This window comes from Lutjanus erythropterus, chromosome 15 (assembly GCF_056507025.1).
Source record: "Lutjanus erythropterus isolate fLutEry1 chromosome 15, fLutEry1.hap2, whole genome shotgun sequence".
NCBI classification, from domain to species: Eukaryota; Metazoa; Chordata; class Actinopteri; order Lutjaniformes; family Lutjanidae; genus Lutjanus; species Lutjanus erythropterus.
The window spans coordinates 13,716,049-13,733,886 of NC_139331.1; the positions used below are offsets into that span (position 1 = coordinate 13,716,049).

General features: G+C 40.0%; 2 protein-coding genes across 3 annotated transcripts; one reads left to right on the forward strand and one right to left on the reverse strand.

Annotated features, from left to right (window-relative positions):
* Positions 1-484: 484 nt before the first annotated feature.
* On the forward strand, positions 485-6,934 carry chgb (chromogranin B). 2 transcript variants are annotated; one of them, XM_084736825.1, is made up of 7 exons: positions 495-724; positions 888-934; positions 1,046-1,136; positions 2,235-3,921; positions 4,147-4,246; positions 5,291-5,401; positions 6,508-6,934. In XM_084736825.1, the coding sequence occupies exons 1-7, from the start codon at positions 685-687 to the stop codon at positions 6,586-6,588; spliced, it is 2,157 nt and encodes a 718-aa protein (XP_084592951.1). In that variant the 5' UTR covers positions 495-684; the 3' UTR covers positions 6,589-6,934. The 2 variants fall into 2 exon arrangements, with proteins under 2 accessions (XP_084592952.1, XP_084592951.1); XM_084736826.1 differs by lacking the exon at positions 5,291-5,401 and having other exon boundaries at positions 485-724.
* A 59-nt stretch (positions 6,935-6,993) lies between these two features.
* trmt6 (tRNA methyltransferase 6 non-catalytic subunit) lies at positions 6,994-17,005 on the reverse strand. Its single transcript, XM_084736828.1, has 12 exons — positions 16,703-17,005; positions 16,384-16,511; positions 12,897-13,006; positions 12,343-12,434; positions 12,155-12,238; positions 11,940-12,064; positions 11,656-11,826; positions 11,192-11,343; positions 10,373-10,458; positions 9,613-9,715; positions 9,189-9,275; positions 6,994-7,646 (listed from the first exon to the last, which is right to left on the reverse strand). The coding sequence occupies exons 1-12, from the start codon at positions 16,807-16,809 to the stop codon at positions 7,482-7,484; spliced, it is 1,410 nt and encodes a 469-aa protein (XP_084592954.1). The 5' UTR covers positions 16,810-17,005; the 3' UTR covers positions 6,994-7,481.
* Positions 17,006-17,838: the final 833 nt, after the last annotated feature.

A 17,838-nucleotide genomic window follows, 5' to 3' on the forward strand; every position in this document is an offset into this window, starting at 1 on the left:
CTCAGTTTGAAGCCTTTAATAAGAGTTAGTTAATAGATAACAAGTCCCTCATAAGATGTTTATTCACATTAATATTTATTAATATGAGTATATGAGCTTTGATAATTACATAATAAACATGCTTATTGTTAGATTATAAGACATGTCTGCATTAACACAGGCTGAGCTAAATCAGCTTCTCTTTTACATAAAAAAATCACATTAGAATTCTTCACACAGTAGTGTTGAAAAGTATTGCACGAATCTTCGTGATGTCGTGTCCACCCTCTATGTACGTGTCTGTCCTCAGGCGTCTCCTGGCATTAAACACAATCATGCTGCCTGGTGTCTTGCAAATCTGTTGAAATGCTCACCTGAATGACCTGTGACACTAACTACATTACTAATTAACTTTTCCAGAAAATGTCGACATTGTGATGCATCAGATTTCACTCACATCACTCTCCTTTGCAGGTCTAATGAGTCATGACATTAGCAGAGCCTAGAGCCCTCCTCCTCCCACGCTCCTCCAGCCCACTCCTCTCTTTATTTGAGGCGCTCCTCTGCTCCATCGTTCAGAGCAGCAGGCACCCAGTCAGCTGAGCGCAGCTCTCTCCTGCCGCTGCTGCGGAGAGAGAAGAGCACGGGAACTGGGAGCTTTTCTCCCTCACATTCTCTTGGATATACCCTCACTGCCTCGCCAAGATGAGACTTATTTTTGTTGTTGTTGCGGCTTTGCTGACAGGTAGGTGAAGAGAACAGAGTGGTGGTGAGGTTTCTTCTTACAGAGTGCTGCAACTTAGAGATGAGCAGTTCAGGACCATGGACAGAGACACTTTAATACATGCAGTCCTCCTGCAATGCCACATTTGACTCGTTTTAACATACATCCTTTTTTTCTTATGCAGAAAATCTGGCACTTCCAGTGGTAAAAGAAGGACAGAGAGAGGATGTGGTATGATTTTATTGCACACTCTAATTTCTAAGTTTAAAACAGCAGCTGTGCAGAAATTCAAGCCAGAAAAGAAGCAGAGGGCATCATATTCAGGTTATTTGTTTATTGCAGGTAAAACGATGCTTGGTTGAAGTTCTGTCCAAAGCTCTCTCCAAACCGGACTCCCAGCTGGATCAAGAATGCAAAGACATCCTCCAAGCAGGTTTGTAACAGAACAGATTTTTCAGTGTGCATGGACATAGTAAGCAGGCTTATGAGGACATTGTTGATGCAGTAATCCTTCAGTGTCAGGCCAGGTTTAATCAAGAATATCTTGGCAACCAGTTGATGACAAAAATAGAACTACTAAGATCATTTACAGTTTCATGCCACTTCTTCAGAGACACAAGAGGCTGAGAAATATTCCCATCAATACTGTACAGTACAGTAGCTTTTATAGGGCTGAGCTGTAAGAATTGCCACTTGCCGAGGGCAAGTAAAATGCCATGCCCGACTTGTAAATCTAGCAACTTACTTGCATGATGGGACAGGTGGTAAAAGAAGAAAAAAAGATTAAAAGCATTGTTTCACAGTTAACAAATCCATTTCTGAGCAGAAGGAGGAGGAACTGTCCATTTTCGTTGTGCATGAATGTTTCTTGCTTCTTGAATCTGTGACACACTGTGTCCTTGTTCTGATTAATTTACTTAAATGGATTAAACAGAACAATTATTGAATAGGAGCTAGAAAAAACTGACTTTGTGCAAGTAGATTTCTGATACACTGCCCAAATGAGCAAGTGGGAAAAAATCCAAGTGGAAAAAAAAATCCATTTAATTAAACCTAAATATCAGAAAGCAGATGGCCAAATCATCAAATACAAGATAGGATTAGACCTAAAGCTTGAATGAAACCAAACTAACCAAATAAGAAATCTACAATGACCTATCCCTACGAGCTAAATATAAAACAAATGTTTGAACAAATCATTAAATACAACATTGGATTTGACTTATAGGCTGAAATCCAATAAGAAAGCCATCGTGACCTGTACCTAAGAGCTAAATATCAAACAACTGCTTGACCAAATCATCAATTACAAGATGGGATTAGACACAAAGCCTAAACTCCAAAAAGAAATCCATCATGACCAGTCCCTAAGAGCTAAATATCAGACAAATGATTGACCAACTCATTATATACAAGATTGGATTTGACTTAAAGGCTGAAGTCCAATAAGAAATTCATCATAACCCATTCCTAAGAGCTATATTAAATGGATTTTAACACCTCTTTTGATCTTTCCTGTGTTGTGTCATAGGGGTTAAACATGCCCCACTGGACAAGAAGACTGCGGAGGGGATAGCAGCTCATGGAGAGGTGGTCAAAGGTCATCCTGAGGAGCCTGAGGCGAAGGGAGCAGATGTCAAAGACATCGAGGCTCTCCTGAAATCCGTCGAAGCAAAAAGAGAAACCCTAGAAGACGAGCGCAGCCAAGAATCCTGGAGTCTGGGTGACGATAAGGAGAAGAGACACGAGAACGAAGTGGAAGAAGAGCGGGAGAAGAGGAGCGGCTGGAGGCCTGGAAGATACCACCAACACAAAAGCAAACGAGGAGAGGAGGAAGACGAAGACAATGAGCGCAGTCAGGAGAGTTGGGGGTTAGAGAAGAGATCAGGAGATGAAGGAGAAGGTGAAGACAAAGAGAAAAGGAACTGGAGGCCTGGAAGATACCACCAGAAAAAACACAAACGAGATGAGGAACCTCTGGGAGAGGAGGGGGACGAGCCAGAGGAAGAACGTAGTCAAGAGTACTGGGATATAGACAAAAGGCATTGGGATGCTGATGATGAGAGAGACAAAAGGGAATGGAGGGCTGGAAGGTACCATCAGAGGAGACACAAGCGCGATGAAGAGCTCGCAGAAGAAGCCAGAGACGAACCCAATGAGGAACGCAGCCAGGAATCATGGGGTCTTGACGACGAGAGAAACAAGAGAGACTGGAAGCCCGGCAGGTACCACCAAAGGAGACACAAACGTGGTGATGAGGACGAAGACGGCGATCGCAGCCAGGAGTATTGGGGTCTTGATGATGAAAGAGACAAGAGGGACTGGAGGGCTGGAAGATACCACCAGAGGAGACACAAGCGTGATGAGGAGCTCTCCGAGGAAGGCAGGGAGGAGCCCGATGAAGAACGCAGCCAGGAATCATGGGACATTGGTACTGGACGAGATAAGAGAGACTGGAAGCCCGGCAGGTACCACCAGAGGAGACACAAACGTGGTGATGAGGACGAAGATGGGGATCGCAGCCAGGAGTATTGGGGTCTTGACGATGAAAGAGACAAGAGGGACTGGAGGGCTGGAAGATACCACCAGAGGAGACACAAGCGTGATGAGGAGCTCTCAGAGGATGGCAGGGAAGAGCCCGATGAAGAACGCAGCCAGGAATCATGGGACTTTGATACTGGACGAGACAAGAGAGATTGGAGGGCCGGCAGGTACCACCAGAGGAGACACAAACGTGGTGAGGAGGATGAAGATGGCGATCGCAGCCAGGAATACTGGGGTCTTGACGATGAGAGAGACAAAAGGGACTGGAGGGCCGGCAGATACCACCAAAGGAGACACAAGCGTGATGAGGAGCTCTCAGAGGAAGCCAGGGAAGAACCAGAGGAAGAACGCAGCCAGGAATATTGGGATTTTGATACCGGACGAGACAAGAGAGAGTGGAGGGCCGGCAGGTACCACCAGAGGAGACACAAGCGTGATGAGGAGCTTTCGGAGGAAGCCAGGGAAGAACCAGAGGAAGAACGCAGCCAGGAATATTGGGATTTTGATACCGGACGAGACAAGAGAGAGTGGAGGGCCGGCAGGTACCACCAGAGGAGACACAAACGTGGTGAGGAGCTCTCAGAGGAGGCGGACGGGGAGCGCAGCCAGGAGTCCTGGGGCTTGGACAAAAGAAGTGGAAAAGAAGAGGAAGAAATAGAAAAGCACAAATTTAGGTACTTCTATCTTTCATCATATCAAACAACTTCCACTCTTTAATTGTTTGTTTGTACTCTGCACCCTGGAGCACAAAACACGGCTCAGCTCAATATTTCATGTCTCCAGTCAACAGGGATCAAAACAAATTTGTGCATAAGAAATGAACAAACCCCTTAATCAGTGTGCATGTGCTGGCATAAAAAATAATACTAAAACACCATCTATTTGGGGCTCTTTTTCAGGTATCTGGCAGAGAAACGCAATCCCTGGATTTTCAGAGGCTACTATCATCCTGCATGGTATAAAAGGGATTCAGATGAGCACACTGCAACCTCAAACAAGGTAGGCATTATCCTATGTCTATTAATATAGTTGCAAATTGTTTGTGGTTTTAGTTTCGACACTTTGACTATATTTAACCAAAAAGATTAATTTAATCTAAACAGAGTTCTAATCAGAGTTTGGCAAAACTAGGTTTACAATAAATAAATCCAGATTTTAAATTAAGAAGAGCTCTGTTGTACACTTAAAAACAAATCTCAAATGAGTTAATCCAGGTTTAGTGATGTATATCAAAATTTAATAGTTTAATCAATATGAAGATGTTTGCCTACCCAAATTAAAATAAGTAATAAATCTGAGTGTTTTCAGTACCTAGTAAATATAAAAGAGGGTAGAAGTCTTTTAAATTTTGGCTGCTCTGTGTTTAAGTTGACAAAACGCTGCATTATTTGCTAGCTAGCAACATGTTTTTTAAAAGGTTATATTGTTTACTGTTTGCTAGTTAGCTAAAACATTTCAAAAAAGTGATACATTATTTGCTTGCCAAATAAGAAAGTTAGGTAGCCTAATTTAATTCATGAATTAATGCAGGATGCATCATGAATTCCTGTTGCTCACTATTAACAAATGATGAAATCACTATGACTTTATGTGATAAACTCACACTTAGATCATCAGTTAAGGAATGTTCACTTCACTTATTTCATACATTAACTGATATACATCAAGTTAACTGGATTTCAGTTACATCAAAGTTTATTTATGTAACTGTATTTATATCTAGTTTGATTAAAATCAGAGCTCTGTATTTTTTAGGAGAACAGGAACTGTTCGGCTTTCAGAGAGACTAAGTAAATACATGGGTCTGAAATAAACTTGTATGTCACTGAAATGCAGCTAATTTGATCACGGATCAGTTAATTATTTGTTAGTGGCGAGCAGAAGGAATTCATGACACATCCTGCATTAATTCATGGATTAAATAAGTCATGCATCAGTTCCGTATTTGATTTGTAGCCTTATTGTAGTATTATCAAGTTTGGATTATTTTGATCTACATCGTACAGTTTAGACATCATGTAATTCTGTCTTTAATGTGTCCAGATGGATGAACTGGCCAAGTTGCTGAGCTATAAGATAAACCAGCTAGCTAACCACTCTAATCAAGAGGAGGCAAAGAGGAGCACACACCAGAAAGTACTTACAGCACAGGAGGTAAAGACAAAAAAAAAACCTTTATGGCAGATGTGAGAATGTATATGCTGTCATTCACTTTGTTGAACCTCTAACTATACAACTGAACTGGAAAATACAGCATGTTATCTACAGTGTAGACTGTGATTTACTGTGCAACACAAATCTCATAGATCTTTACTGTGTGGCAGCCAGGATTCAGGCTGAAAAAAAAGCAATTAAATAAAACATGTAGATCTTAAAAACTACAGTCCAAGAATCTACCATGAAACACGAAAGATATACTTGTAATTTTCATGCTTCTGCTGGTGTTTCTATAAAAAAAAAAATCTTTCCACTTATATTCATCTGACCCAGTAAAGCCATGAGGCACAACAAGTACCTCCACCACACTGTTTCACTGAGGGAAAAGGCTGCCATGCTCATTATGGAAATCTCTACTCTACATGGAGATGTCAGGATTTAGCCTTCAGAAGCACAGAGGATCAGTGAATATGCATCTGTGCAAATGCACATCAAGAGCTGTCCCTCATAAGAATGTCCCAAGTACATGGAGACAAAATGGAGCCAGCATATTCATGGGCAGTGACTCGTTCCTCAACTCTGGCACACGTCAAATGAGTTTTTATTGCACTTTCAGCGCTTGTTCTCTCTGCTTGTTTGTCCCCTTACTTCTGTTTGTATTTTCCATACCAGCTTTTTATGACTGCTACAGTAATCACACCAAGAAGCTCATGATTACAGCCTCCCAGAGCAATCAGTCATAATATACTCATTGAAAAGAGAGCAACGGCCTGTAGAGACATACTTTGAAGTAGAAAAACAAATCAGAGGAGAGGAGGTGTAGTGATTTCTCAATCCTAACACACCACGACTCAAGGCATAATAAGAGAATGTTTAACCTAAATTACCAATTCAGCATATTTACGCACATTTTGGATCCAGCATGGGAAAATAAGAGTAATTTATGGTAATGTTATCCTGCTTTCTATCTCATAAGAGAAAAAACTGTTCAGACATCATGAAAGAGTTCAGATGTTGTGATGTCAAAAAGCAGACTGTCCAGATGTCATGAAATTAACTAAATGTATTCAGCTGCTGACATGTTAATGTTCCATGTTTTTCAGGAGAAAGAGCTGGAGAACCTAGCAGCGATGGACCTGGAGCTGCAGAAAATCGCTGCCAAGCTGCATGACAACAGTGCATAAACCAAGATGGACAGCATTTCATTTGACTCAGTGGATAAAAAAAACTGCTGTCTTACTGTCTGTCTGACAATTATTGTGCTTACAGTGTTGAAAAAGACAAAAAATAAGATGTGAAAAAAACTCTGGAGCCTTGCCAAAAACATTTTATCAACTTGTTTATTATGGTATTTGTGATATTTTGATGTTATCAAATTAATCCGCATGGGAATGGTTTTGATGTTTATATATATTGTAAGAGAAACTATGAAAATGATATATATCTGAGACAAATTATTCAGTAATTGTGTTCTGAAGAGTTTATTCAGTCTGCACTCAATAAAAGAAATTATTTCTGGGACCAAACAAATGTTTCTCAAATTATTTCTTGATGAAAAAACAAACAAAAAAAAGGACTCACACATCAACTTTTTTTTAGTACAGCTTTTTAATTCTGTGCAGATACAGACGTAATCCACAGTGAAGCTGCATCAGCAACTGGATCACATAACAAATGGCACTTCCTGCAGGGATAACAAAATAAAAAAAGTTATACAATAGAGAGCATTAACTGGGGAAAAAAAGTTTCTACACCTGGTCTCGAGGCATAAGACACAAAACTGTCTCTTATTTTCAACACAGAAAACATTATTTCAGCAGTTCCTTACATAACACACAAACTGAGCTCAAACAGCCTAAACTGGCTTACAGTTCACTCCGCATCACTACGCCTTCATCTGCACTGATCTGAATGCACAAGACGGGAGAAAGTATTCTGATGAATGCAAACCAGACACTCCATCTCCCTTATTCCAGATGTGTCAAATCAGTTCAGCAGAAAGAGAAGTCGATGCTGGAGGAAAACGCCTGTAAGCCACTGGTATTGTGCCCTTAGAAGATTGGATGCGTGTGTTTGTTTATCCTTCAGTCTCTGTCAGTTTCAGTCTCTTTGGTGTTGGTTCCTCAGCTCGCTGGGAGCCTGCAGCAGGTTTGGAGCTGTCCATGGCAACCGTCGTTCCTGAGAGGAGGTAGCCCCCGCCCCCACTCATAAGTAGGATAGGATGTGTCCTGTTAGGCAACACCTAGAGACAAGATGCAGAAATACAGTCAGGAAACATTAATTCTAAAGGAAGGACTGGGGGAAATAACACTTTGGTCCTCAGGTGAAGATGTCTTAGGGTATGCAAACACTCGGTTTGCAGCCAGCTGGTGCGCTGTACACATGAAAAATGATCATGAAAAAAGCAGAAAAAAGAGCAGTGAGATTAAATGGTGGGAGTAATAATGGATCAGTGTAGTGACAATTTATCACAAATAATTAATCCAGCAAAATGTGGAATATCTGCAACACAGTTCAACCAATACACAGTGGATAGATATGACTTCTTTTCTACATTTTATATTCTTACAAATTGTAAATACTTATGGTCAAACAGTAAACATTTGTATGACAGAGCAAACAATTCAATAATGTCACCTTGATATGAGGGAAATTGTCATGACATTTATATTTTAAAGAATTTTCTGACATTTTATAGACCAAAAGATATATTTTGAAAAATAACTGACAGAGTTTATCATGGGTGTCAAATTCATTTCAGTTCATGGGCCACATACACCCCCATCTGATCTCAAGTGGTCCAGACCAAGAAAACTATTACATAATAAATTTTAAATAACATTTTTTCCCTTTATTTTAGTGTAGAGAAGTACAGGTACATTTTGAAAATGTGAATGAACCATCCGTTTACAGAACAGACAATCAGACAGAGAAAATTAAGTGCAACTTCAACAATAAATCTCAGTTTTTCCACATTCCGTCACAAAGAAATAATAACCGATTAATTTTTATTGGAAACCTTGACATTCTGTGTCCACTTTTCTCTTTTTTGACAAAGACATTTTCCACCAGCAGCTCCTGCATGAACAGTAGTCTATGATTTACACTGTCGTATCTTGTAGGCTGTGTGTACAACAACATATCCAGCACAGTGCCTGCTACTCTTATTATCAGTGTCAGTATCAGTGTTTTGTTGAAATGAAGTGGGCTGGATTAGACCTGCTGTATGACACACCCCTTATAAAAATCTTTCAGAGCAATTTCAGTCATTTGAAAATGACTCAAATTAAGTATGTGATTAATTCGATTCCTTACTGACCAATATTGGTTGATCTTTTTGGCCAGTGTTTGCGTTCACATAACAAATGTATTCAATCTCTTTTTGAGCTCCGTTTTCCTCTGCAGCTCCTCAGAAAAATATGTGCCTCTTCAGCTGCTGAATGCTCAACTACATTCACCAGCTGGTTGTTAACTCTGTCTGCCAATGGTGCTGAGCTGGTAGTGTGAAGTGTGTTTTTGGAGATTTTTTTTTTTTTTTGCTGAAAACAGCAGAAACAACACTGGTGAGAATGGTGAGAGCGTGTCAAGGCTGTAAAACCAAAACACCGAGCTGAAAGACACTAAAACAGTGAGCTGACCACAGAGTCGGGTGATAATTCTCTGTGGGTTCATCACTACCACCAACCCCCTTTCACATTACACAGTCACTTGTTCCATTGTTAATTTAAAATATTGATCAGAGCAGCTTAAAAAAAACATAATTAAGTACTGATTTAAATCTTACCTGGTAATGTCTAAGCCAGGTGTCTGTGAGTCTGAGGTTGACCGTACCGCCTTGTTCCTTGAGTTTTGTGTAGCACTCGATGAGAGGCTGCAGAGATCGAGGGGTAAGAGATGAAAAGGGAGCATTAACAGGAGGAGGACTGCAGAATGCACACACACACACAGTGATCTTTTTTTGCAACATAAGCACAACAGCAGTAGTAAGTGCTGGGACGTGATAAGCATTGTAACTCCTCGGCAGTGACAGGGACGTCCGCTGCAGTAATGTAATAAGGACGTTTCCCCTCTGGAACTCCGAGCAATAAAAACCTGTGTGCACTGGCAGCTAATGAGAGATGTTTTCGAGATAACTAATAATCCTCATTCAGTTGGGACATCAATAGTGTTGTGGTTCTCGTAAATATCACCGGTCATGATGATCTTACCTCTTTGTACTGGGAGTAGACTACAAAAGGCCTGGAGGGGGAGAGGAATTTGAGCAGGCTCATTAGGACTGGACACGGGTGAAAGCGGCTGGCTATAACCAACCTGCATGGGGGAAACAAACAGATGATCAAGCAAACCTGTCCAACATGAAATACACTTAAATGCGCACTTTGTTATTGGAAATGTGTAGGTTGTCTGTACTGTAATTTATGTTTTTAGTGCTGTATGTGAGTTAGGATTTAGTACCTATTGTAGACATTCATTTTATAGAGCTGGATGAGAGTCAGTAAAAGAGGCTGATTTAGGACAGTCTGAAAAATTGGTACTGTTTATGATATAGCTGCTGGGGTCTAGAGAAAGTCAATAAGCTAACCAGATCAATACTTGTACTTCTGGCTCGGATGTCACCCCCACAACACTCCATCCATCAATCATAAAAAAGCATGTTATTCATTTTATATGACAGGAAACTGCAGAGCAATCACTTTGTTCCCCTTGACGAGGCACCGTGTGTTAATCATTAAGGTCAGAGGGAGGAAACAGGATTTATCACGATTTTTATGGACTGGCTTAATAATACCTTAATCACTCATTGGGTTTTCATCCCTGTAGATCTATTTTACTTACTTACTTTACTACGTGGCGCAATCCAGAACCGATAAAGTATAGGAAGAGAGAGAGATGCAGGCTGATGCTGAAAAGAGCAGAGTGCTGCAGAGAAACACAAATGTGAAAGCAGAGGCTAAATCTGACACCAACCCGTCGGCATTCCTGCCTTCCAGCAGTGCAGCTGCGGCTGCCAGCTTCTTCCGCTTCTCCTCCAGCTTCACCTTTCTTTCCTGAGCCTAAAAAAAACAAAACAAAAAAATAACGTCAGGATATTCACGACATCTTTCAGATACTTGAAACATTTGAAACGATATACATTTGCAGTGAAAATTTAAGTCTTCGTGTCAAAATTTAGAATAACACACTCACTGAATTTCACCGGACTGTCTATAAGTACGTTTAATTAAAATAGAACTTAACACTAGCTAACGATGCTTAAATAAACTCTATAACCTCACTATACTTACCTGTATAGGCTAACATTATAACTGCAACAAGGTACATTATTTGGGCATTTTCAGTGGTGAAACTGGAAAGTTTGCATGTCTGTCATTGTAAACAGATCATAATAAGATAGTGATGTAACTTCAGTGTAGTGAATTATGATGTTTATATCTTGGGAAATATCAACTCCTCTGTGCCTGATTGTGTATCTGTGGCACAGCAGCCTTCAGTGTTGAAAGGCTATTACTCATGACATGTAACCAATCAGATGGTGTTGTGGGTGATACACTGAGTGAGGTCACAAAATGGTGACTACAACCAGAGAGAGGCGGCTGCATCAGACACAAAGTAGCGCATTTTTAAATTAATTTAACTTTCTGACGATCTGACGGGGAAAAAAACAAACATGTTGAATATTGGATTCAATAATAGGCCAGGCCTGATAATCAATCCCTAATAAAAAGTAATGACAGAAAAACAAAAACCAGGCATGTTCTTTGTTGGGTTAGTAAGTAGTCAACATACTTTGGCTTCTTTGCGTCTTTCTTTCTCTTCTTTCTCCTGGTCATGGCCACCATCAGCGCCACTGCTCGTCTCCATGCTCTCTTCCTCTGGACTGCCCTGCTGTTCTGCCTCAGGCTGCTTCTCCTCCGCAGCCACGTTGGACTGCTTTGAATCTATAATGTTGAAGGAGATAATCTATATCAGAGGCAGGTTGTGATAAATTATTCATTTTTTTATACTACTGAATATAAATTGTTTTATTTTCTAAATGTATGGATTAATCTTATTCTATGTGTAATTTATAAAGGTAAAAAAAATAATGTTTATGACCACAGACGAATACATGCACATCTCATTTGATATCATTTGTGAAGTTGTAACTTGGGATTTCAGCACAAGCTTGTAGCTATTCTGTTTCATCTAAAAACAACAAGGCTATAATCATCTTGGAGTGATTTATTTTAAAAAGAAAAGGCGAGCTCTACCAGCACTGGGATCTTTGGCAGTGGTGTCCAGAGTGCCTGCCAGCAGAGCATTGACATGGCAGATGGGAAACCCATGCAGCATATCGTGAAAATGTGCAGGAAATCCAAAGCTCTCCACACCCGCCCGTACAGGCTCACCTCCTGGGTACATTTGGATCACTGAGCCGTAGCCTGGATGAGGAGGAAACAGAGGGTAATTATAACAAAGGGCTGAGAAAAGGAAAGTGTAGAAAGAAAATACATTTTTTGGATAGAAAAGAAACACGTTTACAGGACTGACATACCGCCCATTCTTTCCATGACGGCTCCGAGCACGAGGCCAGCACACGTCTCAAACACCAAAACTTTACTGCCAGCGTGGATGTTTCCCAGAGTCAACATCTGGGCGAGTGTGTCATACCGCAGGTGGCTGCATCACACAAAAACACACGCATCATACACTCATCTTTTTCTGCTCCACAAACTTTTACACTTTCTGTTAATCCATGTGCTGACTCACCAGATCTTCCCTGGTTCCCGGCCATGGTACATCATCGCCAAGATGCGGCAGGACGGTTTTAGAATGGTCACAGTGTTTTCGTACCTGGAAAAGCACAAAACGGGAACCAACTGATAACACTAATTACAGTGCAACACATTATTTTAAGTCTGAAAGAGACCGTGGGTGTATTATAAGAAGGGACTCACTTCTTCTTTTTCTTCTTGATGTACTTATCCTGGGCATACTCAGTCTTATCTTTGAATGTTGAGCTGTTATCTATAAGCTGCCGGATGATTTCCTGTGGAAAACATATTGTCACTACAATTTATCTGAAAATTTAAAAGATAAGGTTCCCATGACATGACAAAAACCAACAAATGCAGAGGCCCGTTTCTCAATACTCATCCCAAAGCTCACTGTTTCCTGAGTGTTAATGGCACCAGGACTGTTTTATGGCGCTCACGTTCATTGTATTGAAAGAGAATTTCAACAGTGCAGCTCTTTTTTTGTTAACAGCTGTTTTTTGACAATAATGGATGTCTACAGTGCAGACGAACAAGCTAAACTATGTCACAGTTTGACTACACAAATAATATTCATTAGTGGAATCTTTTCATTGTTGGTTTTTCATGGAATTTGATGACAATAAAAAAAAACATTTATATATTGCCAGCATTACTCTACAATAAAAAGACCCAACAACTGGAGGTACTGTGATACTTTCCCATTTATGTATGTAATGGCAAGATGACTGATGTACCTGACCCTTCAGACCTTGCTCTTTGAGCGCCTCAATGTCATCCCTAGTCAGTTTCTGGGATTTCCCATCGTCCACGATATTTCTGTTGTCTGTGCCAACTTCCTTTGTATCTGGGAAAACACATAAAGAAGATTATTCAAGGTGAAAATGAAAGCATAACAGGCTCTCAGCAGTCTTTTACATGTCCATGAACAGAAAAAAAATGTCTACCATTCCTGAGCAAAAGGCAGAAATTTGTCTTTGCTTGCATGTGCAAATACAACATTAAAAAACATACATAAAGACATAATAAAAGTTACATTAAAAGGTGCAAAAGGTACTCGATGGTCAGGACTGAAACATGCTTAGCAGGGTTAAGCAGGCTGGCTTCAAAAAGTGGCTGTCCTGATTCTCTGGGTCTCAAGACAGCCCTGTACTATGCTGACATTATGCTGCTCCGTGTTTGTTTGTTTTTAACATCAGTGATTGTCTGGACAATCCCTCTCACCCAGCGAACAACTTTTTAAATGTCCTTCCTTCTCAAAAGACTAAGAAGCATTTAAAACCAGAACAAGATTCAAGAAGTGCTCCAACCTGGAGCAGCCTACCTCCTTAACATTTCAAACTAGAGCTGAAGCTAACGATTATAAAGAAAAAAGGAAATAAGAAAAAAGTCTTTTGTGTAATGATTACTTTCATTATCACTTTTTTTTCCATTAATCGATTAGATGTTTGGCTCTTAATATGTCAGAAAATAGTGAAAAATGTCGACTGATGACTAACTAGATAACAACAAAAAAATATTCACATTTAAGAAGTTTGAATCAGAGCATTCTAAGTTCTTCTTAAAAATGACTCAAACTGACTAATCAATTATCAAAATAGCATAGTTATAATTGCTTATTCTAATAATTGGTGCAGCTCTATTTCAAACATAGCACTGCAGGCAGCTCAGCAGGTAAAATAATTCACGCAATAGGGCAGATGTTTTTAAGGCACTTAAAGCACTTTATGTAGGGGGCCGATGTTATGTTATCACTACAGGGAATTTTCCTTACTACTACTAGTGTTGGCATTACTAGTGTTATGGCATTCCTATGTGTTGGATTTTATTTTACTTATTGTTCTATGTGTTCATGAATATTGGCTTTACTACTTTGGTCTTTTTCTGTCCAAAAGTGAGCTCACCAAGGGCAATTCTGATCAAATTAATACTTTATTGATATGATGATCAAGTATCGAATCGAATCTTCATACATTTTAATGCAACAGGGATGAACAATTTTTTGTAGATGTTTTTCTTAGCACTGTTGACACAGTATCTTTTTACCTTAGGGCAGTAGTTGAAGCTATGATTCACGGGATGGCTGTGGATATCTAAGATTTTGTCACGTAAGACTTGGACTGTTTCGGGCTGAGCATTTGCCCGTTGTATGGAGGCTGTTAGTCCTCTGCAGCAGCCGCTGGTTTGATTCCCACCTGCGGCCCTTTGCTGCGTATCATCCCCCCTCTCCTCACCCTGTTGCCTGTCTGCTCTTCAGCGGTCCTATATAATAAAGGCAAAAAAATCCCAAAAGACATAATTTCCTCTGTTTGGCCATGGTAATAGGGGAGTTGGACTTGTTTGCAGTCTGTGATTTTGGAAAGGTTGATCTTGCTTTTGACACTCAAGGCTCGAGCGGAGACACAATGTTAATAATTAATATTCAATCAGATATATATCACAAATTAAAATGCCACAGCATGCATAAGAATTGTCAGTTGTATGCAGTCATGCGAATTAAGCCAATGGAGTTGATGACTCAAACATTAAAGCGATAGTTCACTCAAAAATGAAATTTCATGCCATTTACACCACATTTCTAGCCTAAATGTCAACTGTAGCCTCTCAGACCTGATCCGTGCGCACACGCCTGAAGCAGGTACACAGGCTCTCGCCCAAGCAGCGCGGCTGCAGCAAAGAAATTATGTTCCTCTTCTATGTCATAGTCCTCTGACATTTTCTTCTCTACTGAAAGTTTATGAAGTCAACTGTGCGTGTAACAAGTCACTCTATCTGAGCAGATCTCTCTCCGTTGTCTGAGTCACTTCCAGGTAGCATGTAAACACAGATGTGAAGGTATCGCAAGATGTCATATATCTCGTGTCGCATTGCTTGGGTGAGAGCCTGTGAACACGTGTTGTACCAAGGTCCTTATCCCCGAAATATCCCCTTCCGTGGGAGCACGCCTGCACTCGATAAAGGTGGACGTTACTACGCTGAATGAAATAATAAAATATTGGAATATGTGGACTGTATAATTTACCGTGTGAGTACTGTTGTTTTGTCAGGAGGATTTAAAAAGTTTTACATGGCTCATGCATCAAAAATAAATGTTTTTATTCTTCTGTGATTGTTGTCGAAGTTTATTGCACGAATGCAGCCGTATGTTTTCCTTTCTTCTTGAAGGACACGTTTTCATTATTATTTGACAATGTTATTAAGCACTATGCAGGCTAGTTCATTACTTACTTTTTCAGTGTTTGGAGACTATATCCAAACACAGTGTAATTCAAAGGTCTGTAAGGAACTTGTTCATTCTATAGATAGAGTAAAATCAAGGTCACTGATTTAATTTTATCATATTTTTCACTTCATCTAGGCTGCATCTACGGGACTCGAAATGTATATTAGACGCTTACACTGCAAATAATGGCTTTCCTTTAAATGTGCTTGAATTCACCCCCCTAAAAGGCTAAATAATAATCACAATAATAACCATGGCAATAATATAGGTCCTCTTGTATTTGTATAGCACTTTTCATGGCACAAAGCAGTATGCTACTTATACCAGGCTGGACATGCAGTCTGTCAAAATATGTATCCCCTGTCCATAAAGCTCAATCTTTACCATACCATCAAATGATTTATTTTACAGATACTTTGGCTCATGTCCAATAACACTGGAAAATATTTAAAGGCTCCTTGACAAAACAACAGTACTCAATCGATACCTTCTATATTGCTATATTTCATTATTTCATTCAACGTGGTAACGTCCACCATTACTGTGTGAAGGCGCGCTCTCGCGGAAGGGGATAGCTTCCAATAAATACCTTGGCACAACACCTGCTTCAGGTGTGGGCACGCGGATCAGGTATGAGAGGCTACAGTTGACATTTAGGCTAAAAAATATGGTGTAAATGGCGTCTTTTTGGGTCACATTTTAATGTCGCGGCTTATGGACACTTGGATTACATCACACGAGCAGTATGGAGACATTTAGTGTTTTTTATGTTTTTTTTTTTTTTTTTTTTTACATTTTAAAACTGATCACCGTTCACTTCAATTGTACTGGATTTGGCTGCAACGCTGTTTTCCGCTGAAACTCCGTGTTTTGTGAACTGAAGATCTTCACCCATCCTCACATCAGCACAGGGGTGAGCAGATATTGAGTGAAATTTAAATTTTGGGTGAATTATCGCTTTAATGTCACAGGTGTGTGGTGCTGAATAGCAGGTTACAGACCGGTGGAGCTCTCTGCGTCCTTGGGCTTCCGTATTTGCAGTACCCCGGATACAATTTCAAATGTGGTGCTGTACAAGTGTCCCACGGCATTATCCAGGAAAAACCACTGCTTCTCAAAAATCACCTTCCTGTAATAACACAAGACAGAAAAAAATACATAAATAAATAGACTGGACATCTTTACCTCCCTCAGAGATGTCAGTTATGGTGTAGCTAGCTAGCCCCAGTTTGTGCCTGAAGTTATCATAAATGAGACACAAAGTGGGGCTAAAGTTTAGCTTGTTAAAAGACGTATATTTCATAGCAGTTTTTGACTTACTTCTTCGGTTGAATTTGCACAGCTTTGAAGATATCTCCTCGTTTCAACACAACGTAGTCGCCGTCTTTAATTCTGTACTGTGAATCATCGTCTCCGTTGTCCGCCATGCTAAGGCAGCTAAATGAGCTAACCAGTCAGCTGAGAGCTAACGGTTACCTTCAGAGAAATATACGGAGTCACCGGTGACAAGGCACGGTTAAATAAAGGCACTTAACCACCCTGTAGTGAAAGCAAAACAGAGCAAAATGCTATTCCCACGTGTTAGCTGTCGTTTCCCTAGCGTCTCAGGACGACTAGAAGATTGCAGAGTGTAGGTAGAGCCCTGCTTCAGCGTAGTCGACTGTGATTGGCTGGATGTGGTTCGCTGAGTTTGACAGCCAATAGGAATAAGTGCGATGACCAAGGTACAAAAGTAGATTTCAGAATCATCGATAAACGCTAAATTATCATAAACTACCTACAGTAGGAAGGGGGTGCTAAACCCGGGGATTTGAGCGCTCCCTAATGGGGAAAAGCCATGGATGTACTAATATTTATTTAATAATTAATTATAAATGGGTGATTGGTGACTACAGATGTTTATTATAGCATGGGGGTTTATGAAGGGAATCAACTGGTGTTTACCATGTCATGACTGCATCATGGTGAAAGTGTCCTTTTATCTTGTATATAACTTGAACAAAGCTGAAGCTTTATCGTTAAATTTGTCTGAGTTAATAAAGTTGACAGAAGCACACGCCACCCTTCAAGGTCCAGCCCCAGTGAGGAAATGTATTATTACTATTCTAGGTTTTTCATTATTTGTGTCAATAAAACTCAACATGTCAGCAAGTTTTCTTATAAAACATTATGGAGTCACACTTCAAAGTGGCTGATGTATTACTGTATATATAAGGATAGGAATACATCAAATAGTTGCAATATATTACAAAATATACCAATAACTGTAAACCTTTACAAATACCACTTTTTTTTTTTTTTTTTTTCAAAACGAGGAAGACAATGCAAAGCACTAATTGTCAGAGATCCATTTAGGCTTTGTTCCAGCAGTTAACCCAGTACAATAATTTATTAAGTTGTAGTTATTATGTTATGTGTTACACCTGTGTTTGACCTGTTGTTATCAGCGAAAAGCA